Source organism: Calidris pugnax, unplaced genomic scaffold (genome assembly GCF_001431845.1).
Source record: "Calidris pugnax isolate Ruff unplaced genomic scaffold, ASM143184v1 scaffold196, whole genome shotgun sequence".
Lineage (NCBI taxonomy): Eukaryota > Metazoa > Chordata > Aves > Charadriiformes > Scolopacidae > Calidris > Calidris pugnax.
The window spans coordinates 5,212,449-5,235,204 of NW_015091042.1; the positions used below are offsets into that span (position 1 = coordinate 5,212,449).

Sequence of the window (22,756 nt, forward strand, 5' to 3'; positions counted from 1 at the left end):
AAAAAAAAAGTGAATCTGTCTGAACTCTACAGTACAGTACATTTTAGAAGAGCAACCCTAATTTACCTAGATCTGTTTTTTATACACATTCCACATGAAAAGAAACATCTAACTTCCAAACTCGGAGTAGACAGTGCAGTGGAGACTGAATACTACCAAGCATGTCATGCTAAAAAGATACACGTTTTCTTTTGCGAACTTACCAGAACTATTTTTTCTAAAGCACTGTAGAAGGTAATAGATATTGATTACTCTTTTATTGCAGCACAGGGAACGGATGAAGGTAGTGGACTGCAAGGATGTTAATTGGTCATAATCCAGAGGCTTAGTGGAGAGCACTTGCAGACAGCCTGTCCAAATCTGTTATGTCAATTTTTATTGGGCTTGTGCTCTCTACTTGTACTCATTTTGAATTTGCTAAGTATAAAGCAGAGCACATACTGGAAAGCAGAATAACCTTCTTTAAAAGATGCTATAAACACTATTCCCCATCCACAGTTAATGGGCTAGTAAGTACTGTGTACTCATCCTTTCCCTGTTAGTAAACATAATCCCCCCTGGTATCTACAGATGAGATCTATGTAGGAGTCATCTGAAGAAGGTGACATGAGCTGTTTAATGGCATGTTACAGAAGAGGGAGAGATTATTACACTCTCCGGATATCACCAGCCAAATGACTATATACAGGAGTATAACAAGCAATTAATAAGATACAGCTGTTAACACTTCCTTAGCTCTTACTACTTGAAAATTAACCAAAGACTTCAGGTATCTTCAATTAGAAAACGCAGCCAATACTGAGTACAAAATAATATGAAAGTTAAATATACTCAAAGTATTTTATTAGGAATTTAATGGATTCCATCTGAATGGCCTAACTCCATGAGGACATCTCTATATTGGTGCAAATCAGAAAATAAAGACTTCTCCACATAATGTAATGAAAATGCTGAAACACGAAAACAATTTACCTCCTTGTCTTGCATAAAGGCTTCCTCCAAAATATCCATTCACTGGCGATGTTGCAGCATAAACAAATATAGCTGTACTAAGCATTGATCCTCTCCTATAATAAGCGATTTTTGGTAAAAGAAATAGAAAAGCAAACAGTATTAGAGCAAAAGATTACAGTAAAAGACATACATTTAGCAGAAGCAGTTATTTACTATTTTTATAATGTAAAAATTTGAAAGTGCTTAAATTGTAAAATCTGCATAACAATGAGAACTGTCTGTATCCAAAGCTTCTGGACAAGTTTAATTCAATCTGGGAAAAAGTTCTGAAATATTACATTCTTTTCTAACATGCATTTATTTCCACTGGAGTAGGAAAAAAAAAATAATCTCAGCTCTGATCAAAATACTCTGACATTTGGATGTGTGTACCTTGTGCATAAAGAACTGAACTATTTATTTGACATACATTAAATGTAAGATTCAATTACTGCAAATAAATGGTCCTCTTTTCTTAACATAAAGGCCAGTATTAACAAAAATATACTACGATTGTGAATGATGTTTCTGCCATCCTTCAGAAATTAATTTTTAATATCAAAAGTGTTCATCTTACAGAAAATTAGAAAACCTGATTTAGAAACTATAAATACTATAATGAAGCCACAAATCAGCACAGAGTATTCTAATCAGAAGAGTTTAGTCATTTTTAAATTATCACCTCATTAAATGTTGGAGTGCTTTCCTTGGAATAATTTTTTTGAAATTTTACAGGCAAAGCTGATAGTTTTAAATCACCAAAGCCATCTCCAAATACATTTTTAAAAATCATGTCTAAGAATAGCAAGATATGTTATTCATGAACACAGCTGCTTCCCCCTGCTCTTTGATAGCAAAAAGCAGCAGAAGGTTTTCAGCTGGTTTGCTGGACTTTCTTCACATTAGTTATCCTGAGAGATTCCAGACTATTGGCATTTTGACTTTTGATGAACATTTACTGGACCCCTGCTTTACAGAAGTAATCCTTAATACAGTTTGCATCCACGACTGCATGGATCGAACTAAACCAACACACCTGCTGGTCACAAACACTAAAGGAGTGTTACGCTAACATTAGCTTCTCAAAAAAAAAAAAAAAACCAAAACAAAAAACCCAATAGTTCCATTCTAGAAAGCTACTGGTTAGACAAAAACCAATTTTAATTTCTCCTAACTTAAAACAATTTAGAAACCCCAAAAGACCATTCACAGTCTGAAGTAACACCTGTAAATGCAGGCTACCAGTAAAATGACCGACACGCGTTCATATAAAATTACCTCAAAATTTCCTATTCTCAAGCTTACATTTCAAATATTTTAATGGAAAAGTTTCTAAAAACACAAACCAGTATTAATAAATTAATAGCTGATGTGACCAAATTTCACAGAGACTTTTAGCTGGCATCAGCTGCACAATCCCTAAGAGTTTTAACAGCCCTGAAGAGCATTGACAGACCATCAACTCTTGTAATTCTGCTTTACAGCCTTTTTCACTCACATCACTATTTTCCTAAATGTAAGAATTGCCTGCACCAGATTCGGTCAATTCTTCTGCTACACACCCAGAATTAAACTCACTTTGAAAGTGATAGAAAGGTCTACTGCAATAAAAGACTAAGTGCACGTATATTTTTTTAAAAATTACTGTTCTGGCACATTCTACAATTGCCATTAGGAAGGTACAGCTTCCCTACAGTGCACAAACATTCTGAAGTGCTTTCATTCCCCCCCTTAAAGGGCTGACATGCTGTACAATTAAAAACGTGTATGTAAGTCAAGCCAGAAACATAAACATGGGGCACAAGGGAGGAATAACACCATATGAAAAATGAAAATATGCCAAGATACTGGTACTACAGAGTGGCTTTTTAAACACACCATTAAAAGGCAGCTAAATTCAAAACCAAGAGTTCTCTCTAGTGGCACAATAGAAGTATTACAGCTTGTTAAAATCAACAGGTGATATTCAAGGGAAAATAGAACAGAGATCTGAAGTTTTAGGCATTACTTAAAACAAAGCACTTGTCAAAAAAAATAAGAAAATCCCTCCAGTATCCAAAATATGATCACTACAGAAACAGATGAAGTCTATATCCAGGAGCAAAAAACTCAAACAAGTAAAATGTAAAGGAAGAGAACTAGGTGAACAGCAAGTGGTGTGTTTAAATTTAAACTTGAGTACTCCTTGTTTATTTTAAATTAATTCTCTCCAGCCAGGACCACAGCCCACCAACTGCTAGAGGCTTTACATGCAAGACAGGCTGAGCAGTATCTGTTCGAAAGAACTTAGGAAATTAAATCTTCATTCCTGAGAAGACTTGCAGTTAAACTCGCTTAATGCATTGTCAGCAGTAAACAGGACTATTGACAACACATGGTGGGGAAAAATAGGGTAAGAAATATAGTAGTATCTTGTCACTCCAGATGAAACCAGGAGTTAAATATCTACCTCAACATTTATTTCCCATATAATCTATCCGTGATGGTGCAGAACAACAAATTAGTTTCATAATAAAACAGGGAAAAAGCAAGCATTAAAAAAAGTAAAATTAAAGGAGACCAACTCCCGTGATAAGAGTAGGAGAAAGTTTCATTACAACTTAAAAGAGCTCGTCTGAATACTACACCTCATCTAAAGATAAAAGACTAAAGGCTCTCAAAACATTTTTCTTTCAGGTCAGTTAGAATATTCATTTTTGTAATTATTTTGTTCATTTAAGCATTTATATGCAGAAGGCATGGCACAATTATACTTACTCTGTGTATAAATCTTCTATCATTGCAACAACAATGACTATAAGAGACACAGCAAAAATTTGACAACCAGAGCCAATAAGCGATGAAAATATTAGAGGATGACTGGATGGTCTAAAAACATCTCCATGGACCTGCTTCCACCCGTACTCATCACCCAGATCTCTGTCCTAGGAACAATAACAAAAAAATGTTAAGTCTAGTCATGACAATTAATGGTAAACACACAAGCTCAGCACAAATTGAAGGTTGCAGATCTTACCATATCGTCCATTTCTTCCTCCTTGCTGTATCTTGCGTAATCTTTTCGCAAAGTTCTCATTAATATCATAGACACTAGGCCAACCAGAAAGATCACCATCATAAAAGAATTGAAAATTGAAAACCAGTGAATCTACAAAAAGAAAACACATCCCTAAGGTTTAGAACTGTAAACGTGTGTTTCAAATTTGTTCCAATAAGGATAAATCGTTGCCTAGCAGGACAGTTTTCATCACTAGCTAAGTAACAATAAACCCATATTGTGACACTACATTTGTAGAAAGTCCCACTAAAACTGGCATGGCAAAGGTATCACAGCTCAGTTAAACACCAAAGCTCAAACAAGTGGCTGCACATGCTCCCTCGGTAAAGGAAAGGCACCAGGATGTACATCAGGATGTACAGAGAAGAGGCTGAAGTAGTAAAAGTGATGCTCACAGCCAAAAAGCTAAAGGAACCATTGCTTTGCACAGGACCAAAATGTGCAGCAGCATTATTTTGCCTCTGACAAGCACATCTGGCTTTCATGGAGCTCCAAACAGAATCCAAACCCTCTAATTTCAGAGAGCAGTACAGCTCAGCGTACAACCCTTAAGGAAATTACAACCACAGGTTTAAACCATCACAACTGACATTGCTAATGCTTTTTGCTTTGCATTTGCTCCAATAAAAAGTGTACCTATGAGAAATTGCAGTTATTCAGCTAACAACTTGTACAGTTGTGTCCCTGAAACTTCGTTGCTTCCCATCATGTGAACCTATTTCCTTGAGCTGCCTTGTATTTGCTGCAGGCTTGGAGCTTGTCTGCACATTTATTGAAGTGCTCTAAAAACTGGATCCAATTCTATTTGAGCAACAGAACTATCACTTAAAACCTATAGTTCTAGACCTGCCTGTTTCATTGTCTCGGAACACCTGGGACACCCAAAAATTCAAAGATGTCATCTCAAAACTCCATGACACCTTCTGAACTAAAGCAACCATTTGGAAGGGATATTTTGTAAGGTTGTCTTAGAACAATACATACTCTGTGCTGAAAGAAAGACGGGTCGAGATACTTGTCAAATCGGTCTTCAAACTTCACATCCGATTTCTTCCATTTCACCTAAAGAGAGAAAAATTTACATTATAATATGTTCAGCTATACTCACATGCAGAAACCCAAACCACATTTTAAAAATCATCCACTTCAGATGTTTTCTTTAACGTGTATTTAGGTTTTGGCAAAAACAACAGACTGATGTTATTAAAGACTGGTATCAACAGGTCAAACATAGAATGAAAATCATCCACCTTGGCTCATGGATCTGATCTACATACTCTGTGCTGAAAGAAAGACGGGTCGAGATACTTGTCAAATCGGTCTTCAAACTTCACATCCGATTTCTTCCATTTCACCTAAAGAGAGAAAAATTTACATTATAATATGTTCAGCTATACTCACATGCAGAAACCCAAACCACATTTTAAAAATCATCCACTTCAGATGTTTTCTTTAACGTGTATTTAGGTTTTGGCAAAAACAACAGACTGATGTTATTAAAGACTGGTATCAACAGGTCAAACATAGAATGAAAATCATCCACCTTGGCTCATGGATCTGATCTTGTCTGTGCTGATGCTTAAGAACTAGGAAGAATCAGTGTTGCACCACCGCAGCACTTGCTGTCTCTGCAAGACTAACCAAAGATACAAACTTCTAGTTACCAAATACAACAAAGCCTTTTCATGATTATAGGAGCAGCTGATAACGATACTCATGTTGAAGGTGCCAAAACCAAAATCCACTAAATGACCTTAGTTTTGTCAAAGGAATAGTTCAAAGATGGTATTTTCCCCCCCATAATAGATACTCATAAAACAATGAGGCAATACCTTTTGGGAGGAAAAATCCTCCCAACTTTGCTCAAGATTTCAGAACAAAGGTTAGAGAAAGCAAGCATGTTTAAATATGTTCAAGAATGATGTGCTAGAAAGCAGTGGAATTTTTCCACAGATTTTATTTTGCCACCAGCACACTCCCTTTTCTCAACATTTCCACATGCTGCATCATATGAAAAGAGGCTCGTGGAGAACATCACCAGTGTCCATTGAGTGATGGTAACACCCTCTACTCCTGCTCCCCCGAGGGCAGCTGACATCTTTTTTGCTGCCATTTCACTGGAACTGGTATTCAGTGAAATCATCTGTACCTAAATTCTCCCGAGTACACTGCCCAAGAAAAAAGATGCAGCCCAGCAGAAGAGAGGGAAATGAAAAGATATAAGAGCAGATTTAAACCAGATGGCAATAGGAAAGAAAAGGGCAGAAACTGAAATACAAGCTGGTTGGAAGAGAACTGGATGAAAGGGATCAAGCTGGACTCTAAAAGACAGACATTAAAATTTTAAAAGCTACAAGCTAAAAGCTGCAGCCTAAAAAAAAAATATCTGTAAGGATTCTGCAATCTAGACACTTCAATTGCCAATAAATAACTCTGAAACCAAATCTGTAAGACGACAGGATTCTGCAATCTAAACACTTCAATTGCCAATAAATAACTCTGAAACCAGCTGGAAAAACTATGTGTTTATGGCCATACTGTCACAGGGTAAGGGCATATTACTGGTATCAGTTACTCCACGAGCTGCACAGAGGACTGCTTTGGATTTGGAAGATTTAATCATACTAATGATGTGCTACTAATATAGTAACACAAAGTATTCTTCAGATTTAAGCAGATACATTTCTTGTTAGAGCATCTGCCACTAAGAAGCACCACTTAGAACAAATCCACCAGAGACAATCTGTGAATTAAGCACCACACACACACGCCAGCCCTGGAATTGCCTGGTGGTGCCAACAGAACTGGGTAAGTCATTCTTGAGCTCTGTAAGCCGTAAGTATTTTAAGGGAACATCTAATGTTATTTTCATTACTGGCAGCTACTCGGTGCTGTTCACCTCAAAATTCAGAGAGCAAACAGACTTCAAAATGCTGGTGGAATCTGAAATGCAAAGTTTCAAAATTTCTACTATCAATTTTGCAGCAGAAATAGGAGATTAGCATAAAAAAGCATATATGAAAAACAATTATCTGCACTTCAAACTATACAACTTCCTCAGCGCAAGACAAATGTAACAGTGGCAAGAATATCCTCTAAAATAAAATTATATGCTTACACCTACTGCTAGCAGCACATTGTAGAAAAGCAATGCATTACAAACTAGTGTCCGTATACAGATGTGAGGAACATGAGGAGTGAACCTCCACACATTTAAGCAACATCAAATAAAAGAGGAAAAGTGAAAAATTCAATTCGTAATCTCAGATCAGCAAACATTGTTTATTCATCACCTTTAATCACAGCAATTCAATGTAAGAGCAGAGGGCTTCGGAGAAAACCTTACTAATAAGGTTATATAAATAAAAGAATTTTCTACTGGAATTGCAAAACCAAAATACGCTGTGATACTAACTGCTTGTAAAATATGAAGGCTTACAAAAGGTTTTGGTCCTAGCTCAAAATCACTCCAAATCTGTGATGCAAGTATCAGAGCTCCAAACATTAAGAAAATGCACACCTACTTGGGGGGCCTTCTATACTTCTAGTCTCCATACCTTTGGGGACATCTTCCTTTGCCACCAAAACACTTTTCTGCAGATTATAGAAGCTCCCGTTTGTTTGTAGTGTTTCAAAAGTCACCATTTTAATATTTATTCTTAATAAACTTATCAAGGTTTTTCAGTATTGAAAAAAAGACAGTCAAAGGAGTGAAAATGCATCATCTTCTAATACAGCCTGATCTATCAATACAAAGTTCCAGGTGTACCAGTAGCTATCATTGAGCTATTTCACCACGTGTAATTTCTTATTACAGATGCATCACCAAATTACTTACTGAATATGACATCTGGATTTTTGTGTTTGGTACCAATTTCACCTTTCCTTCACTGGTCAGATTGACATCTACAATTCTGTTTCCGTTGTAACCGATTTCAAGTTTTTTGTAGGTCCAAAGGTAATAATCTTCACCGTTTTCATCTGCTTCTCCAACAATACCTGCACAGGAAACAAGCATAAGCATCAATTACAGGTATGTTTTTCAAATATTCTGTAATTATTTTTTTTAAATACACCTTAGAAAAGTTTTGTCAGCTAAAAAAAGCAATATAACTACAGCAAAGGGAACACAGCAGAACTTAATCACTTCTTTTCAACTTTAATACTTGGATTACATCTTCACAAAGGTATCTGCAAGAAGCACCTTGTGATGGTACTAAAAACACTGTTGAAGAAACAAGACAAAACAGTTCCTCTAGTTTTATTTGGAATTCTTACCAGATAAGCAGTTCTTACCAGATAAACAACTGGCTGAATACAGATTTAATTTCCATGAACAGAATTCAGCCAAGACCTTTGTATTTTCCCATCTCTCCTTTCACTCACTTCTCCTCCTCTTAAAAAATTTACTTTCATTCTGTATTCCCCATTAGTTGACTCCCCCACACATACTTTTTGCTTTCATTTGCACAGAAGCTTCTAGTGCTTGCCAAGAATGATAGTTTTTGACTACTCTCTCTGTTACTTTCACCGAAAAGTTGAGAAAGTTATCGTTTACTTGAAAATTTTTAGTGCCTCCAGCACAGAAAGCTGCTCAGGTGCTCCTGGAGCATCGGAACTCATCTGAATTCAATGTTAGCCACACTTAAGTTCTTACTTTTCAATAAATTACTACAAAATACAAGAAAATTCCAGGGAATGGTACTATGCTGATGAAAAAAAAGCAAAGTCTAGCTGTCACCAAATTCACAGGCTACAAGCATCATCTTTAATATCAAGACCATCCTACCAAAGGTCACATACAAGATGGAAAACCACAATCAGCCAAGGTGGGAGGGCAGTAGGAGAACAAGTAGGTGAAGGATATGGAACAGGTTATCATGAAGGAGCAGGTATATGAAGGAATGGCACCTGTGCTTTTTAATTTTCAAGGTGGTATTTTTCTGTCATGTTTTTTACTCATGCTCATCTGTCAGGATTGCCTCGTGTGTGCCATCCACGTGGAACACGTGCCAGTTTGTGCCCATGCCATACAGCCTACACCTGGCACACCATCTGCTCCCATGGTACCATCCAAACCCGTGACGAAGCAGAACCTCTAAACTACCTGAAGGACATTCTGATCTACAACTACCTGAAGAATTGAACTAACATAGGGCTCCATATACTTAGAGAGGTGGCCTGTGATGAAGGCAGTCAGGCCCAGACACTCCACTGGGGCTTCTTCTGTTCAGGAAAAATAGAATCATTTCAATTGAATGCACTTAAAAAGATCTCGTTGCCTTTTTTCAGGTCAGAAAATAAAGTGTAAACCTTCCAAAGCCCTCAAACAGCAGTTTGAAGTCATTACCCTCAGTTAAACAGTTAAGAAAAGTTATTTTAATGCCTAGTCTTTAGTGAAAATAGAGTACTCCTTATCAGGTATTTTGAGGACTTCCTAAGGAAAATTTCAAACATTAATGGTTGTGGGTATGACTTTGACATTAGTAAGCCCTACCAAGGTGGAAAATCATGAAGAACATAAAACATGAACTTAACTAAAGCTTGCCAGGAAGACAGGAGGAGTGTATCATGCAGTCACAAAAAAGCCATTTCAGCCCAAGGTATTTTTAATGCACTCAGAGCCTGAAATATTCTTCTTGTTGAAAAGAGATCCAGCAAAACCAGAATTAATGCAGATAAGCTACACTGACGGTTTTCTGAACTAGACTGGGAACACAAGGTCAGAAAGTTCCAAACAACTATCAAAACCAACTTTGCAATACCCTACAAAGATAATACCTAGACTCCATGTGTTTGTTAGCTGTAGCATTAGGAATGACAACTTCTGCAACTGTGCAAGATGAATAGTAAAGGTCACACAGATTAATTAGGGTCTACTCTGAGCCCTGCCACAGAGCTGTTACACACACCAAGCAAATCAGCTGAAAAGAACGAACACAACACGAGTACTTCTCCTGTCAGGCATTATAATGTTATCTCTTAAAACCAGATATATATATAAAAACGAGCAAGAATCCTCCTGAATAACAGATAAGTAAAAAAATAAAAAGGACTAGCATTTCTGGCTGGGACTCATGCTCATCAGATATCCACTTTCCAAAACCAATTAAGAATTATAAGAGTGAGCTAAAAATCCAGAATGAATGAATGATAGGCAGCATTATTCAGCATAATAACTCTCAAAGGACTTTTGTCATGTGGCTTGAACTGTAGGAGTTGTGCGATTTTGTTTATTTTGGGCTGTTTTACCTCCTTCACGGAACACAGGAAACAAAAACCTTACCTTAAAGCGTTTTGTGGTGCTTTTCATTTCCCTTCAGTTTGTATCTACAACAGGGAAATTAGGGCTGGGGGGAACTGGTTGATCACTATCAGTGCAAAGTGTGATCTGCAGAGCATCCTCTACTAGGTGTGTGATCACAGGTTAGAAGGGAGTAACAAAACCCAGAAATCTTAGCAGACAATGGCAATAAGGACACAAATTTTTATTCAATTCACTTCCAAGCCCAGATTAATAATACTCAGCAAAAGCAATTTTAAGAACTGTATAAAAACAAGTAAAATAAAACTCCTTCATTTAACCACAGATGGCACATGCAGAACTGTTAAAAGCCACAAAATTACCATAAAAGTAAATGAAACAGCTCTAGTGTTAGTAATAAACACAAGAACTAGCAAAATAAAGTTTAAACACTTAAAGAGTTTTATGAAAGTTGTTATTCATGAACACTTTAACGTGGAGCTTATATCTGACCTATCTAATTACCACTCACTTGAACATTTAAGGGAATTTAACCCTAAGAACTTGGTATTATTAAGTCAGTGCTTGAGAAACCAAACAGCTTTTCACCGTTTTTGCAATTCACCAGTCCAAGCCATCCTACTGTTCCTCCAATGCAATAATCATACAGTTTATTTGTATTATTTGGCTACTAAAAGTTCTACATACTTGTGAGATTCTTTTAATGAAGCCGAGTCATTAAATGACTCCATGAAACCCACTGGCACAGGACTGCTGTAGTTGTAATCAAGTTACTTATGCATAATATCACTCACCCCAGATTGGCAAATCATCAATATACATCTGGTACCAATAGTGATTTTTGATGGCGTACACAAACGCGTCCCTTCTTCCTTTGTCCAAGTCGATTTCACAGTAAGTGGTCTGCATGACATCATCTGCAAAAAATTACAGCACGGTTAATGATTTATTAACGAGCAGGCCCAAAGCAAAGGCAAGCCAAGCAAATGGAGGAATGGACATCGCTGGAGCCTTAAACCCCTCTTGGCTATCCTTGAGCAGGTAACAAAAAAGGACATTTAAAAAGGAACCATTAAAGTGATCAGGAGAGATGGAGAGGGACTCTTGATCAGGGAGTGGAGCCATAGGATGAGGGGTAATAGTTTTAAACTGAAAGAGGGGAGATTTAGACTAGATATTAGGAAGAAATTCTTTGCTGTGAGGGTGGTGAGACACTGGAAGAGGTTGCCCAGAGAAGCTGTGGCTGCCCCATCCCTGGAGGGGTTCAAGGCCAGGCTGGATGGGGCTTGGAGCAACCTGGTCTGGTGGGAGGTGTCCCTGCCCAGGGCAGGGGGTTGGAACTGGATGATCTTGAAGGTCCCTTCCAACCCAAACCATTCTGTGATTCTGTGACTGTTTCTGTAATTCTACCCTTCCACGTGCAGAAGCTTCCCACCGACTAGATAAGGAAAGGTTTCCAAGTATCCTTTTGCTACTTCACTCACACTAAATTAAGATCTAGCTTTACCTTTTACTTTAACAAGAGGCATGAAATTATTAACAAATACCAAGAATTCTGTACGATATTATCTCTCCACCTTAGCATAATCAGGCTCAGTGACTGGGAATACTGTTCGTAAAAAATAAAACTTTTAAAGTTCTCAGCAATTTTCAAGAAACCACCATAAGGGAAGGAACAAAGCAATCAGGGTAAAGGTAGAAAAAAAAGGACAGAAGACAAATATAGGAATAGCACAAAGAATACACGAGAGGCTACATCTGGAAATAAAACAAATCCACCTCCTCAAGCCAGCAAGCTATTTTTCCACATCTACAATTCGTAAGTAATGCAGTTAGCAGTCATTCTTTCACATCCCTTTTCGAGTGGAAAAAGACAAAAGGGCTCATATTTACAAGTATTCAGGCAGCAACAGAAATTAGAAACATTAGAAATCCACATGCCCCATTTCTTACTATGTTTTTACTCTGCAAATTTCAAAAAAATGAATGTAAATACTCCAGCCCCCCCCCCCCCCTTTTTTTTTTTTTGTCATGAGTGGAATCAAGGACACATTTCTAGTAGGAAAATTAATTCATGCCTTGAATACAGCTCTAATCTGTATCAAAATTAATCTCACTTTTTTCTATACACTAACTACAAAATAAAGCTTAAAAAGAAAATCAAATCAACTACACAGAAGCAGCACCAACAAGCAGAATATTTCCAACACAAAATATGATTTCTCTGATAACAACTACTTGTCAAAAAGAAAATATACTGAGTATGTCTGGCGAAGCAGGACAGTAAGAAACTGGCCAACCAGAGCCCTGCACAGTCGCAGTGATTTCCCATAGCCCTGGAGAAAACAGGATATTCCCTGTTTGCCCGATGCCCCTGGATATTTTAGGATGGATGCACCTCCTTCTCCTACTTCTTATGAAAACTCTAATTTTTTTTTCTAATATTTTTGTTTCTTCTGGAGACATAACTCACTCTAAGCCTCATTTTTAAACCGAAAAACATTTTATCTTTTTTCAGACTCACTTTTTAGACAATAAAACTTTTGCTGGGGAAAAAAAACCCAACCCATTCAGGCCAAGAAGTATCCCAAGAAGACTGTTAGACCACGGATTACATTTTCAGGACCTATACTGGTAAATTTAGGAGAGAGAAAAGTCATTGAAGCTGGCACCAAAGCTGAAACAGCGGAATACCAAACATTCAGGCCAAGAAGTGTCCCAAGAAGACTGTTCGACCACGGATTACATTTTCAGGACCTGTACTGTAAATTTAGGAGAGAGAAAAGTCATTGAAGCTGGCACCACAGCTGAAAGACCGACTTCGAAATCCAGGCCTCAGTTTGCATTTATGCCTCCACTGAGCTGGATCCTGTACTTTTTTTGGACTATGTTCCCCCCAAAAAATGCTTCTGCTTGGCATTTTTTCCACTTCAAAATGCCTCTGCTTGGCATTTTTTCACTTGAACAGATTTTTTTTTGAGTCATCTTGACATTAATTAAAAGGAAAAAACCAACAGAATCCCTATCTTCTGGATTTGTTGCTAAGTAGGGATTAATTCTTTCCAAAATACTTGGCACTTTATTGTCACTCTCTTGCAGTTTCATACTATACTCAAATTAAGGATAACATTTTTCTATCACTAATTTTTTTTAACTCGCAAAGGACTGTTCAACACACAGAAGTCAAAAGAAAATATACTGTGAATTAAAACAAGGGTAAAAGAGTTTGCAATCTATTACCAATTTACTCCATGATCTTTCAGACCCCTGGAATTTAACACTTTTTGGTTTTGGGTGGTTTTTTTTTTTTTTTAACTAACTGAAATAAGCCATTCTGCATCTAGTGCTCTAAGATTTAAACAGTGGCTTCTGCTGCTGTTATAAAAAAGAGACTTTAAAATATCATTTGAAGCAAAATGACTGCAATGACATTTCTAAGTAAGCACAAATTCAAATACGCAGCCATTCTGCATCTAGTGCTCTAAGATTTAAACAGTGGCTTCTGCTGCTGTTATAAAAAAGAGACTTTAAAATATCATTTGAAGCGAAATGACTGCAATGACATTTCTAAGTAAGCACAAATTCAAATACGTTAAAAAAATCCTTTTCCCCCTTAAATTCATCTTCTCTAATTGGTATTGTATGGCAATGTCAAAAATTAATTTTCTAATTGAAGTCACTATGATCCCAATGTTCAATACATTCAATAATTCACTAGGTCTCGGGTGTAACATAGGGGATGTCAATTCAAATGGTTGAATAAAGAACTCAACATATTACATAAAAAGCATTATTACTCCAGATTGAGCTTGACCAGAGAAACAAGCCAACTGATAACTTAAAGTTATATTGTAATAGAAGTATATTTTAATAATCCACTAGTTTCTTCACAAAGATATTTATACAGATTTGAGCCCTATAAGAACAATACTGTTCATATTTGTAGCAGAAGGGAAATCCAGCTGTCCTGTACGGTGCAGGTATCCTTTCACATAACACATTTTTAAACACAAAAAGAAACCCTACTTCATGGATTCTTAAATACACCATAGACTTGCCCCACCAGTCACCACTACGAGTGTCCAAGTGCCAACCTCCTTTCTCAGCAGAATACATTTTTGCAGAGCCATAATTTTCTTATTCTATTTCAAAAATACAGGCAGGGTCCACTGATTCAACCAACAGTATCACTTATGCAGTCTGTGGTACTTCAGTCACTGACAGCTGCAGCCTAAATAATTATTCTAATTTAATGAACAATATGCAGTTTCACACTTACCTCCTACCGCTGTCCAGTCAGACTATGTGGAGAAGGGAACTGCTTTTTATTGCAGAAGCTAATTTATTATAAGATTTCTAATTCCCCTTTACTCACTCCAGAGGATAAAAATCCCAAAATATAAAATGCAAATCTAATTTAATTTTGTAAACTCTTATGATGTTCATTTCAAGAGGAAAAATAGTCTTGCAATAATCCCAAACACACATGGGGGAAAAAAAACCACGATTACCTGTCAATTCAGAACTTAGACCTCCTTCACAGATTCATGAAGAAAATCTGTGCAAGTCTTTCAGACGGTCATGCCAACATTCTGAAAAGCAGGTCCCTATGGTTAGGCATTTTAACGCAGATTCAAGCATCTAAATGATTACTGAAAGGTACTTGAGCAGCTCTTAATTATTTCAGTTGCAGATGCTAGACATGCAACACTCCTTGAAGCCGTATCTTTTTCTTAAGAACATACGAATCTATCAGTGCCAAAAACATAAGCTTCTGTTTGTTAAGAAAAAAACCCAAACAAACCACAAATTACTAACAACTGTTTCAATTTCACTGCAGCAGTTTGTGGACCACTGGTGCAGAGGTGGGAGCATGGATCAATCACAATGAGATAAAATTTATCCATTGAATTTCTTTTTCTAATTTCACTAATAAAATCCAGTTACAAATTATTTTTTTTTAAAAAAAAGTGAACACCACTTCAGCCAAGAACGAGATCTACCATTGAAGAGACGAAAAATTCAAGCTACCATCACATTTCAACAACCAAACTGGAGAAGAATTCTTTATACAAATGCTAAATGTTAAGGGCTGCTCTGTGAAATTAAAATTTTCCTACATGCATTGGATATAAATTGTACTGGATTTATGACAGCTTTTAAGCCTGCAAAAAATAAACCTCAGTGAGCTCTGGGTTTTTACTTTCAAACCCAAATATCAAGGGGATTTGGATTTCAACAAATTTCGCATTATTCTGTATTAAATAAGTACTAATAAATGCTACTATTTATTTATATTTGTTAGAATTAATTTATAGTAGTTGTCTGAAATTTGGAAAAAAGGGTATTTTAGAACTTTCAATAGCAGATTAAACACAGTTGACTCCCATTCACATTTCACATCATGGATCCACTGCTAGAAATACTAAAGCACCTCCTGATACAGAAGCTGCTGGATTCCAGCTACCAGCAAAGAGATTATTGTCTTCATCTTTTATGCAGAGGACACAGACCATAAGGGGAAAAAACTAGAATTGCACATGGACAGCTTCCCAGACCATGTACACATATTTAGTCATCAACCAGCTACCGTGTACCATCTGCTTCAGAGAAAACATCTGACCTGCAGCCACTTTGGTCAGGAGTTAATTCCCTGCGGGTCCAATACACATTATCAATCTACACAGAGCGCCAATGTGGCAATAATAATAAATACTTGTTTGGTTTTTTTAGAAGCAGCCAAGGACATGGATGAAGAGGAATTCCCCACCTGCTGGAAAATGTACCAGCACATCAACAACTTTCACTTAAAAGCCATAAACACTTGGTTCTTTTTGAAATCTTCTACTCTTCTGTACACATTCAAAGCCTGTTTTAAATGACTTCATGCCCAGTCTGTCTGGAAGAATATACTCCAATATAGCAAGTACATACTGGGTATGTACTGGTAAAGCAATCAGAGGTGCAAAAAGGCACCTGAAAAAAATAGTACAAGTCGAAGACCAGACCTTAAACCCTGAAGAAATGGCACTCAATTTTTCCACAAATAATCCTTATAATAGAGAAAATCTCAAGCTTTCAGTGTCAAAACATCAGCACAAGCAGCTGTGAATCAGAATCTAAAACTCCTAACTCAAAATAAGATTTAACAAAAACAAGCTTACCTCTTGTAAACAACTACAGAAGACAACAAATTAATATGGCAGGGACATAATCAAACCCAAAATGACCACAAGGTACAAAAACCACAGCAGTTTTCTACCATTCTGAACTCATGTTAGTCCGGGATGACTTTGGCTCCCTGTAATTCTGAAAAAGACCTCTTGAGCCAAAAAGGAAATGGTATCAATTTCTATGTATTGAGGAGCTTGAGGTTCAGTATTACCGTAGTTGCAATTAACATCTGTTTTCTTTTTTTCTAAGAGTTAGATTAAATAATTACCAATACAGAAACTCATCAATTTCTCCATTATTAGGTATTTTACAAAAGAATTTGAGAGTGTATTTACAGAAGAATGTTGTCCAATGCTCTGCATATTTCTCTCAGAAATGGCAGCAAATACTCTGGAAAGCCAAACTACATCTGACTGCAGACAACACAGTGGTCACAAGAGGAGACAAAAGATAAACCAAAAGTTTCTTCTATCTCATGTTATTTTAGGAAAAAGAATACTAATATCCTTTACAAGTCTAAATTAGCCTGATTACTGCATGTACTTCTGGTACAGGAGAGACTCTAGCATTTTTGGACCCCTAAAAAAGAAAATTTTTCAAGCACTTCAGCCAGTTCCTGATGTTGAGTCAGTCCATTTCCTTCCCTCGATATCATCTCAACACTTGCACTCCAAAAGCAGATTGCTAAATTACTTCCTCCAGGTCAATACAGAAAAGGGCAGGTCTGGGACTGAACTGCTGAAAAACGAGCTCCAGACCAGCATAACCTGCTCAGTGCTCCCAGTCACAACACAAAACACTTGATCTAGCAAAAATTTTATATGATAGGGGAATAAATTAACTACAGAATCTTCAGAAAATAAATCTGGGAGTAGGACACTTCACAACAGTAAACATTAACTTACAAATCTTCCAGTCTTTTCAATTTGATGCTGCATCAAGAGAGTACAATTGTCACTGGAATAACACAATCTCTTTGTAAGGATGGGGCAATTAAAGGAAGTAAAAATTATACATATAACTAGCAGAATATTATCATATTCTGACAATAAAGTTTTACTTAATCTTCATAGCCATGTTGAAGTGCTGCCAGTTGCCTTCGCTGTTCTTTCGCATATAACCAACAGAATATTATCATATTCTGACAAACTTTTACTTAATCTTCACAGCCATGTTAAAGTGCTGCCAGTTGCCTTCGCTGTTCTTTCCATTTTGTGTTTCTGAGCATATTCTATGAGGTTTGACAGGAAAACTGTTCTTCTCATATTGAATAAAATTTTCAGCAGGCTACGAGTCTTGCAAACCAGTAACAGGACCGTTTTCCAGTATTTTGCAAATACAGTTCCATTCTTCAAAGGAAACGTTCAACTCCAAATTCCTGTAATGCAGAGACACTATCCCCTATGCAACTTAAAAATTTATGAAGAATTTATGACCTTAACAAACTTTCAATTTTTAATCCACTTATGCTACTTATAACAAAAACATCATCAAGTCTCTTATTTTGCAGATGTCCAATTTTGGATAAAACTTTTGCAACTTCTAGAAACTAAGTCCCATTTGATTGCAAATGCTCAGACAAGAGACACTATGCTTCAGTTCTCCATCCAGTTAAACACTGGTGATGCAATGAAGTGTAGCCCTCTAGGGAAAAAAAATACACATACACAAAACCCAAAATTGGATTAAATATATAAATGCTAAAATTCAGTACAGACAAAAAGAAGCTCTGCAACTACCAGTTACAGATATCTGAAAGGACTCTGGGCACCAAAGAACATGCACACAGAGAAATTATGCAATAGAAGACTCAACCCCTAACACCAAGAAATGCATTTGCAAAAGAAGCTGAACATCACCTCTGGAACAGTATGGGAAGAGGGAGAGGACAGGAAACAACCGAAAAAAAGGCAGACTGGCTCCATCCTGACTGGCATATGATGAGTTAGAGCAAATAATATAAAGGTAATTGTCAAAAGTATTTTAAACTGAACAGTAACCAGAAGGACACAATAATTAACTTTGTGTTAAGGTAGAACTTTGAGATGTTGAGCTCTCACTACTCTTTTCCAACTGCAGAGTGTCTGCAAAGTATTCAACATCACTGGAAAAAACAGATCTTTAGAACTGATAATTCCAGAATATTAATTCCAGTACATATACTTTTAATCATTCATAGACAGAAAGCTTCGTTTTACTTTACAAAATGTAATTAGTTACTTGAGAAGCATGTATCTGCTGGGAGAATCTTCCTTAAGGGGTACACAGATGAAAACTTTACAGTAAACTGAAAAGCCAAGGGCAGCAGAAAACCTTGCAGGGAGTTTCAAGCAATAATCTGAAATACACTCAGCTGCTACCAGCAGCAACCTTTCAGTCCTTCTCATTCAAAAATCAAGTTTTAAGGGTTTGTGGGGTTTTTTTTTTTAAGTCTCTAAATGCACTTTCAATTGCTTACCTTTAAATTTGATGTCAAGCCCACTAAACTCCAATTCCACTCCTTGAAGTGCTTCTCCTAGGGTTTCATGGTAATGGCCAATGCTTTTTTTTGCTCCCACGCAGAAAGGAAGAGAGAAGTATTTGTAGGTTTCTTGGCGATTGTGGTAGGGTCCTACTGTATTCATCCATAAAACAACTTCTTCTTTATCTTTGTACTGCAAGATAAAAGTTATTGAGTTAGATGAGAAGCCCAGCACAACAAAAATATTCAAGAAACTCTCTCATTCATATTAACTAGCAAGGCAGGATTGTTCAGTCATAGGCAGCAGTTACATTTAAAGACAGCTGAGTATTTTTGTCTTTTGGGTGGCAGGGATTCTAGGACAAGATTTTCAGTCTGCTTTCCATAAAAAAAATAAAATAGCTTAGTTGATCATACAGTTTCTCAGAGCCTATCACTAAAGTATCAGAAGAGGGGGATTCACACAAATTCAAGAGAGAAGCAGAAGACGCAGAGAACGGAAGTCTCAAAAATAAACATGCTTTTACAAATTTTGTGGAGACACGCATCAGTAAAAAGCAAAACTCAACTTATTTCCACTGAAAGGAAATAATAGACTAAGATATTGTTAAATGAGATCCTAGCAAATAAATCAGGCAACCTACCCATGGTGACAGATATACCGTATTTTCCTAAAATGCAACTCATTTTCTTTTTTTGTAATGATATAAATTACATTCAAAATTCCCAGAAGAGCACAATGCCTCACAGGAAGCACTAAAATTAAACTGTAGCATACCTACAGTAGCCATGAGACAAAAAAGTCAGACAGAAGGACTGTACTTTGATGCATTTCCAACATTCTCACAGGGAAAAAAACAGAACAGCAAGGAGACTGGTGGTCACAATAAAATTCTTTCTTGGAACATCCCCCCTTCACTTTCCACAGCTACTGTCAGCCAGGAAAACTTACTCCTTAGTGAGGAGCCAGCAAATTTTTCAAAGCCCTTATAACTTTTCAACAACCCAAAAGTCCTTAAAGCCATTCATCTATCAGTATTCAAATACTGTGTGAATTCAGGAGAATCAAGTGATGTGAAATTGTAACTTGCACTATATCTGAATCGGGGTAAGGTATCAGGTTTGCTGGTTACTACAAAGCCTCTCACCCAACACAATCACCATATGTATCCTGATTTTTATTTTTTTTTAAGTACAGAAGAATAAAGTACTATTTTAAGACCAATATACAAACACAGAACACACTGGAGAGTAAAAGGAAGTCAACTGTTAATTAGCCATAACCATTTCACAGTGCACAGCTAAAATACCGAATACGGTTCCACATCTCTCTTTTTCACAAACAAAGGTTCTTCAACCCCATTTATTCTGAATAACCACAGTCATGCTGAATTGTTAACTCAGAAATAATTAGCTACATGTGGAATGCAGTAAATTATTCAGATGAAGTGTTTAAAAGTTAAAGTCGAGGATTTAAACAAACATGCTTTGGGAAATAATTTAATCCCTTTATACTAACACATCATCTCAATTACAAGCCTCATCTTTTTTGTTTGCAAAGATGCACAAGGGTCATTCCAGCCTCTCATTTAAGCAATCTCCACCAAGAAACTTTAAATATCTTACTAATTTCATCCTGAGCAGAGCCCAAACACTTATCAGTTTCACAAACCTGCCCGTTTGTAGAGCACATGCTTCAGAACATTTCCGACAGGTAAAGAATGTCAATGAAGGAGCAAAGAAAGAGTAAACACCACAGCAAGAAAAAGCAGACATTCCTCCTCTCTATCAGCAACCAAAAAGGCTGCACCAGTGAGACACTGTCGTCCAAGTTCAAAGAAAGTTGGCAAAGAAGGAAAAAAAGAAAGAAAAATCACAGTTCCAGCCCCCTCAGCAGCAGAAGCAGATAGTGGAATCTGAGCTACAATACCACCTCTCACTCTTGCCAATGTAGCAAGGGACAAGTTGGTCCATGTCTCTTTCTAGTCTGTTATGCCTCGCACGTCTTCTGTTTCTTCCTCTAACAGCTGCAGAACATATTTTCAGCCCTTCCTCAAAATGGTCTTAACTTGTCAAGAGCCCACTTTAGCATCACTCCTCGTAACGCCACAGCTCAGACGTGAACCCAGCTACATCTCTCTTCATCCTTCAGTAATAGAACATGACAACGTCCTTAGGTCTGTGAATTTATCTTTGACAGTGTCCCAATAAAGCAAGCAGTGACCACTGCTTTACTTAGCTCCTTGTGTCTGGCCTTCTTCACACCGAGTTAGGACTCCTGCATTTTTGGAACGATAGCAAATCACCTTCAAGTGACAGAACCCAACTTCCTAAGAACATATTATTCAAAATCTTGTTACATTTTCTGATCTAATAATGTAGCTACACTGTAATTACAGTATCTACAATAACAAACTCAGTCTTTGCTTGTCTCTTATCCCCATGATGCTGAGCTCTCCTTTAGGGCCTACAATTTTTTCCCCACAATGACTCCAAGACGCCATCGGCCTGCTCTGGAGAGAAAAGGGACCAAATCCAACAGAAGCAAATAATTCAAGTAATACTCTTTATTACTTCCTCCTCCCTCATGAGCATCCCAGAACAGCACAAGAGCAATCTGTTCAGGACTGCTACACAAATGAACACAGCACCTCCGCCATCCCAGGCTACACCTCCCTCACAATCAGCAAATCCCCCATCACAGCAATTTGCAATCCATCAGGTGCTCCCAGTGCCCTCCCAAAACTAAGGGGGCTGCAGTAAGAAACCCAGCTAAAGCAACTTCAGCCTGAATTCAGGGGTGGGGGTGTTTAGTAGAAATTCATACAGATTTTCTTCTCCCTATGTTTGTTGGGTTTTGTTCATTCTCAATTCTAAAGATGACCTTTCACTTTTAAATATATTTCCCTGTCATGACATCTCCCATCCTTATAATCTTAATTTGGTGGCAAGAACTCGGTGCTATCAAGAAATTCAAGTTTGTGGTGGTTTGAGGTTTTTTTTATTTTGTTTTGTTTTTAACTTTTTCAATACTGCCTTCACAACATCAAAGCATCTGCAACAAATAACTGTCAACTAGTTTACAGAAAAACAATTTTAATTCATGTAAGACAGAGAACTAGAGTGTCTTGTAAGCCTGTTCTGTCACCTCTATCTGAGGACTTTTAAGTTCAGTTCATTAAAACCAAGACAGGATGTGAAGAGTCCAACGGTCTCTTTCAGAAATTGTTATATAGCAATATAAAGATAAGTGTGATAGTTTCCTTGTTTTCTGCTACATGATCAGCAAGCAAAATACCTTGACTCATTGAGATCCCGCCAGATCCCAGAAAACATAAAAAAAGTTTCAAGAACCCCCTATCATTACAGGTATGGAACAAACAAAAGAGGAAGTTGGCTACAACGTGCAAGAATATCCACGTCACTCATGTAAGTTAAATTCCCCAAGAACAGCTGTCATCGTAAAAGGTTTAAATAAAACTTTCTTGCTCTCATTCCACGTATGATAAGGGTCCTGAGTCACTATTTGACCCATCACTGCCATAGGACTTCTGGAAAAGAAACGAACATATTCCTACTACAGCTGTATCTAAACTACTGAGGCCTGCAACAGGAGCAAGCAGTAATGAAATAAAACGTCAAACGGTAAAATAATTTGAAGCAAAACTAATGACCCGCAGAGTAGACTCCAGATAATTTGAGTGACATAAATCTAATATCTAGAGTTACATTAATGCGTCAATGCAATTTTATCTTCACCCCTTATGAAAACAAGCACCAAACATCTTCCTCACAGGAAGGACTT

The 22,756-nt window shown here is 37.1% G+C and overlaps 1 protein-coding gene across 1 annotated transcript in view; it reads right to left on the reverse strand.

Annotated features, from left to right (window-relative positions):
* Window positions 1–22,756, reverse strand: part of TM9SF3 (transmembrane 9 superfamily member 3) — a 47,817-nt gene that overhangs the window by 18,417 nt on the left and 6,644 nt on the right. The window contains exons 2-8 of the mRNA XM_014956333.1: window positions 18,949–19,144; window positions 11,111–11,233; window positions 7,890–8,050; window positions 5,329–5,406; window positions 4,010–4,141; window positions 3,751–3,917; window positions 973–1,067 (exon numbers count right to left, since the gene is read on the reverse strand). Of these exons, the coding sequence (XP_014811819.1) occupies window positions 973–1,067; window positions 3,751–3,917; window positions 4,010–4,141; window positions 5,329–5,406; window positions 7,890–8,050; window positions 11,111–11,233; window positions 18,949–19,144 (952 nt within the window). The remainder of the gene's footprint in view (window positions 1–972; window positions 1,068–3,750; window positions 3,918–4,009; window positions 4,142–5,328; window positions 5,407–7,889; window positions 8,051–11,110; window positions 11,234–18,948; window positions 19,145–22,756) is intronic.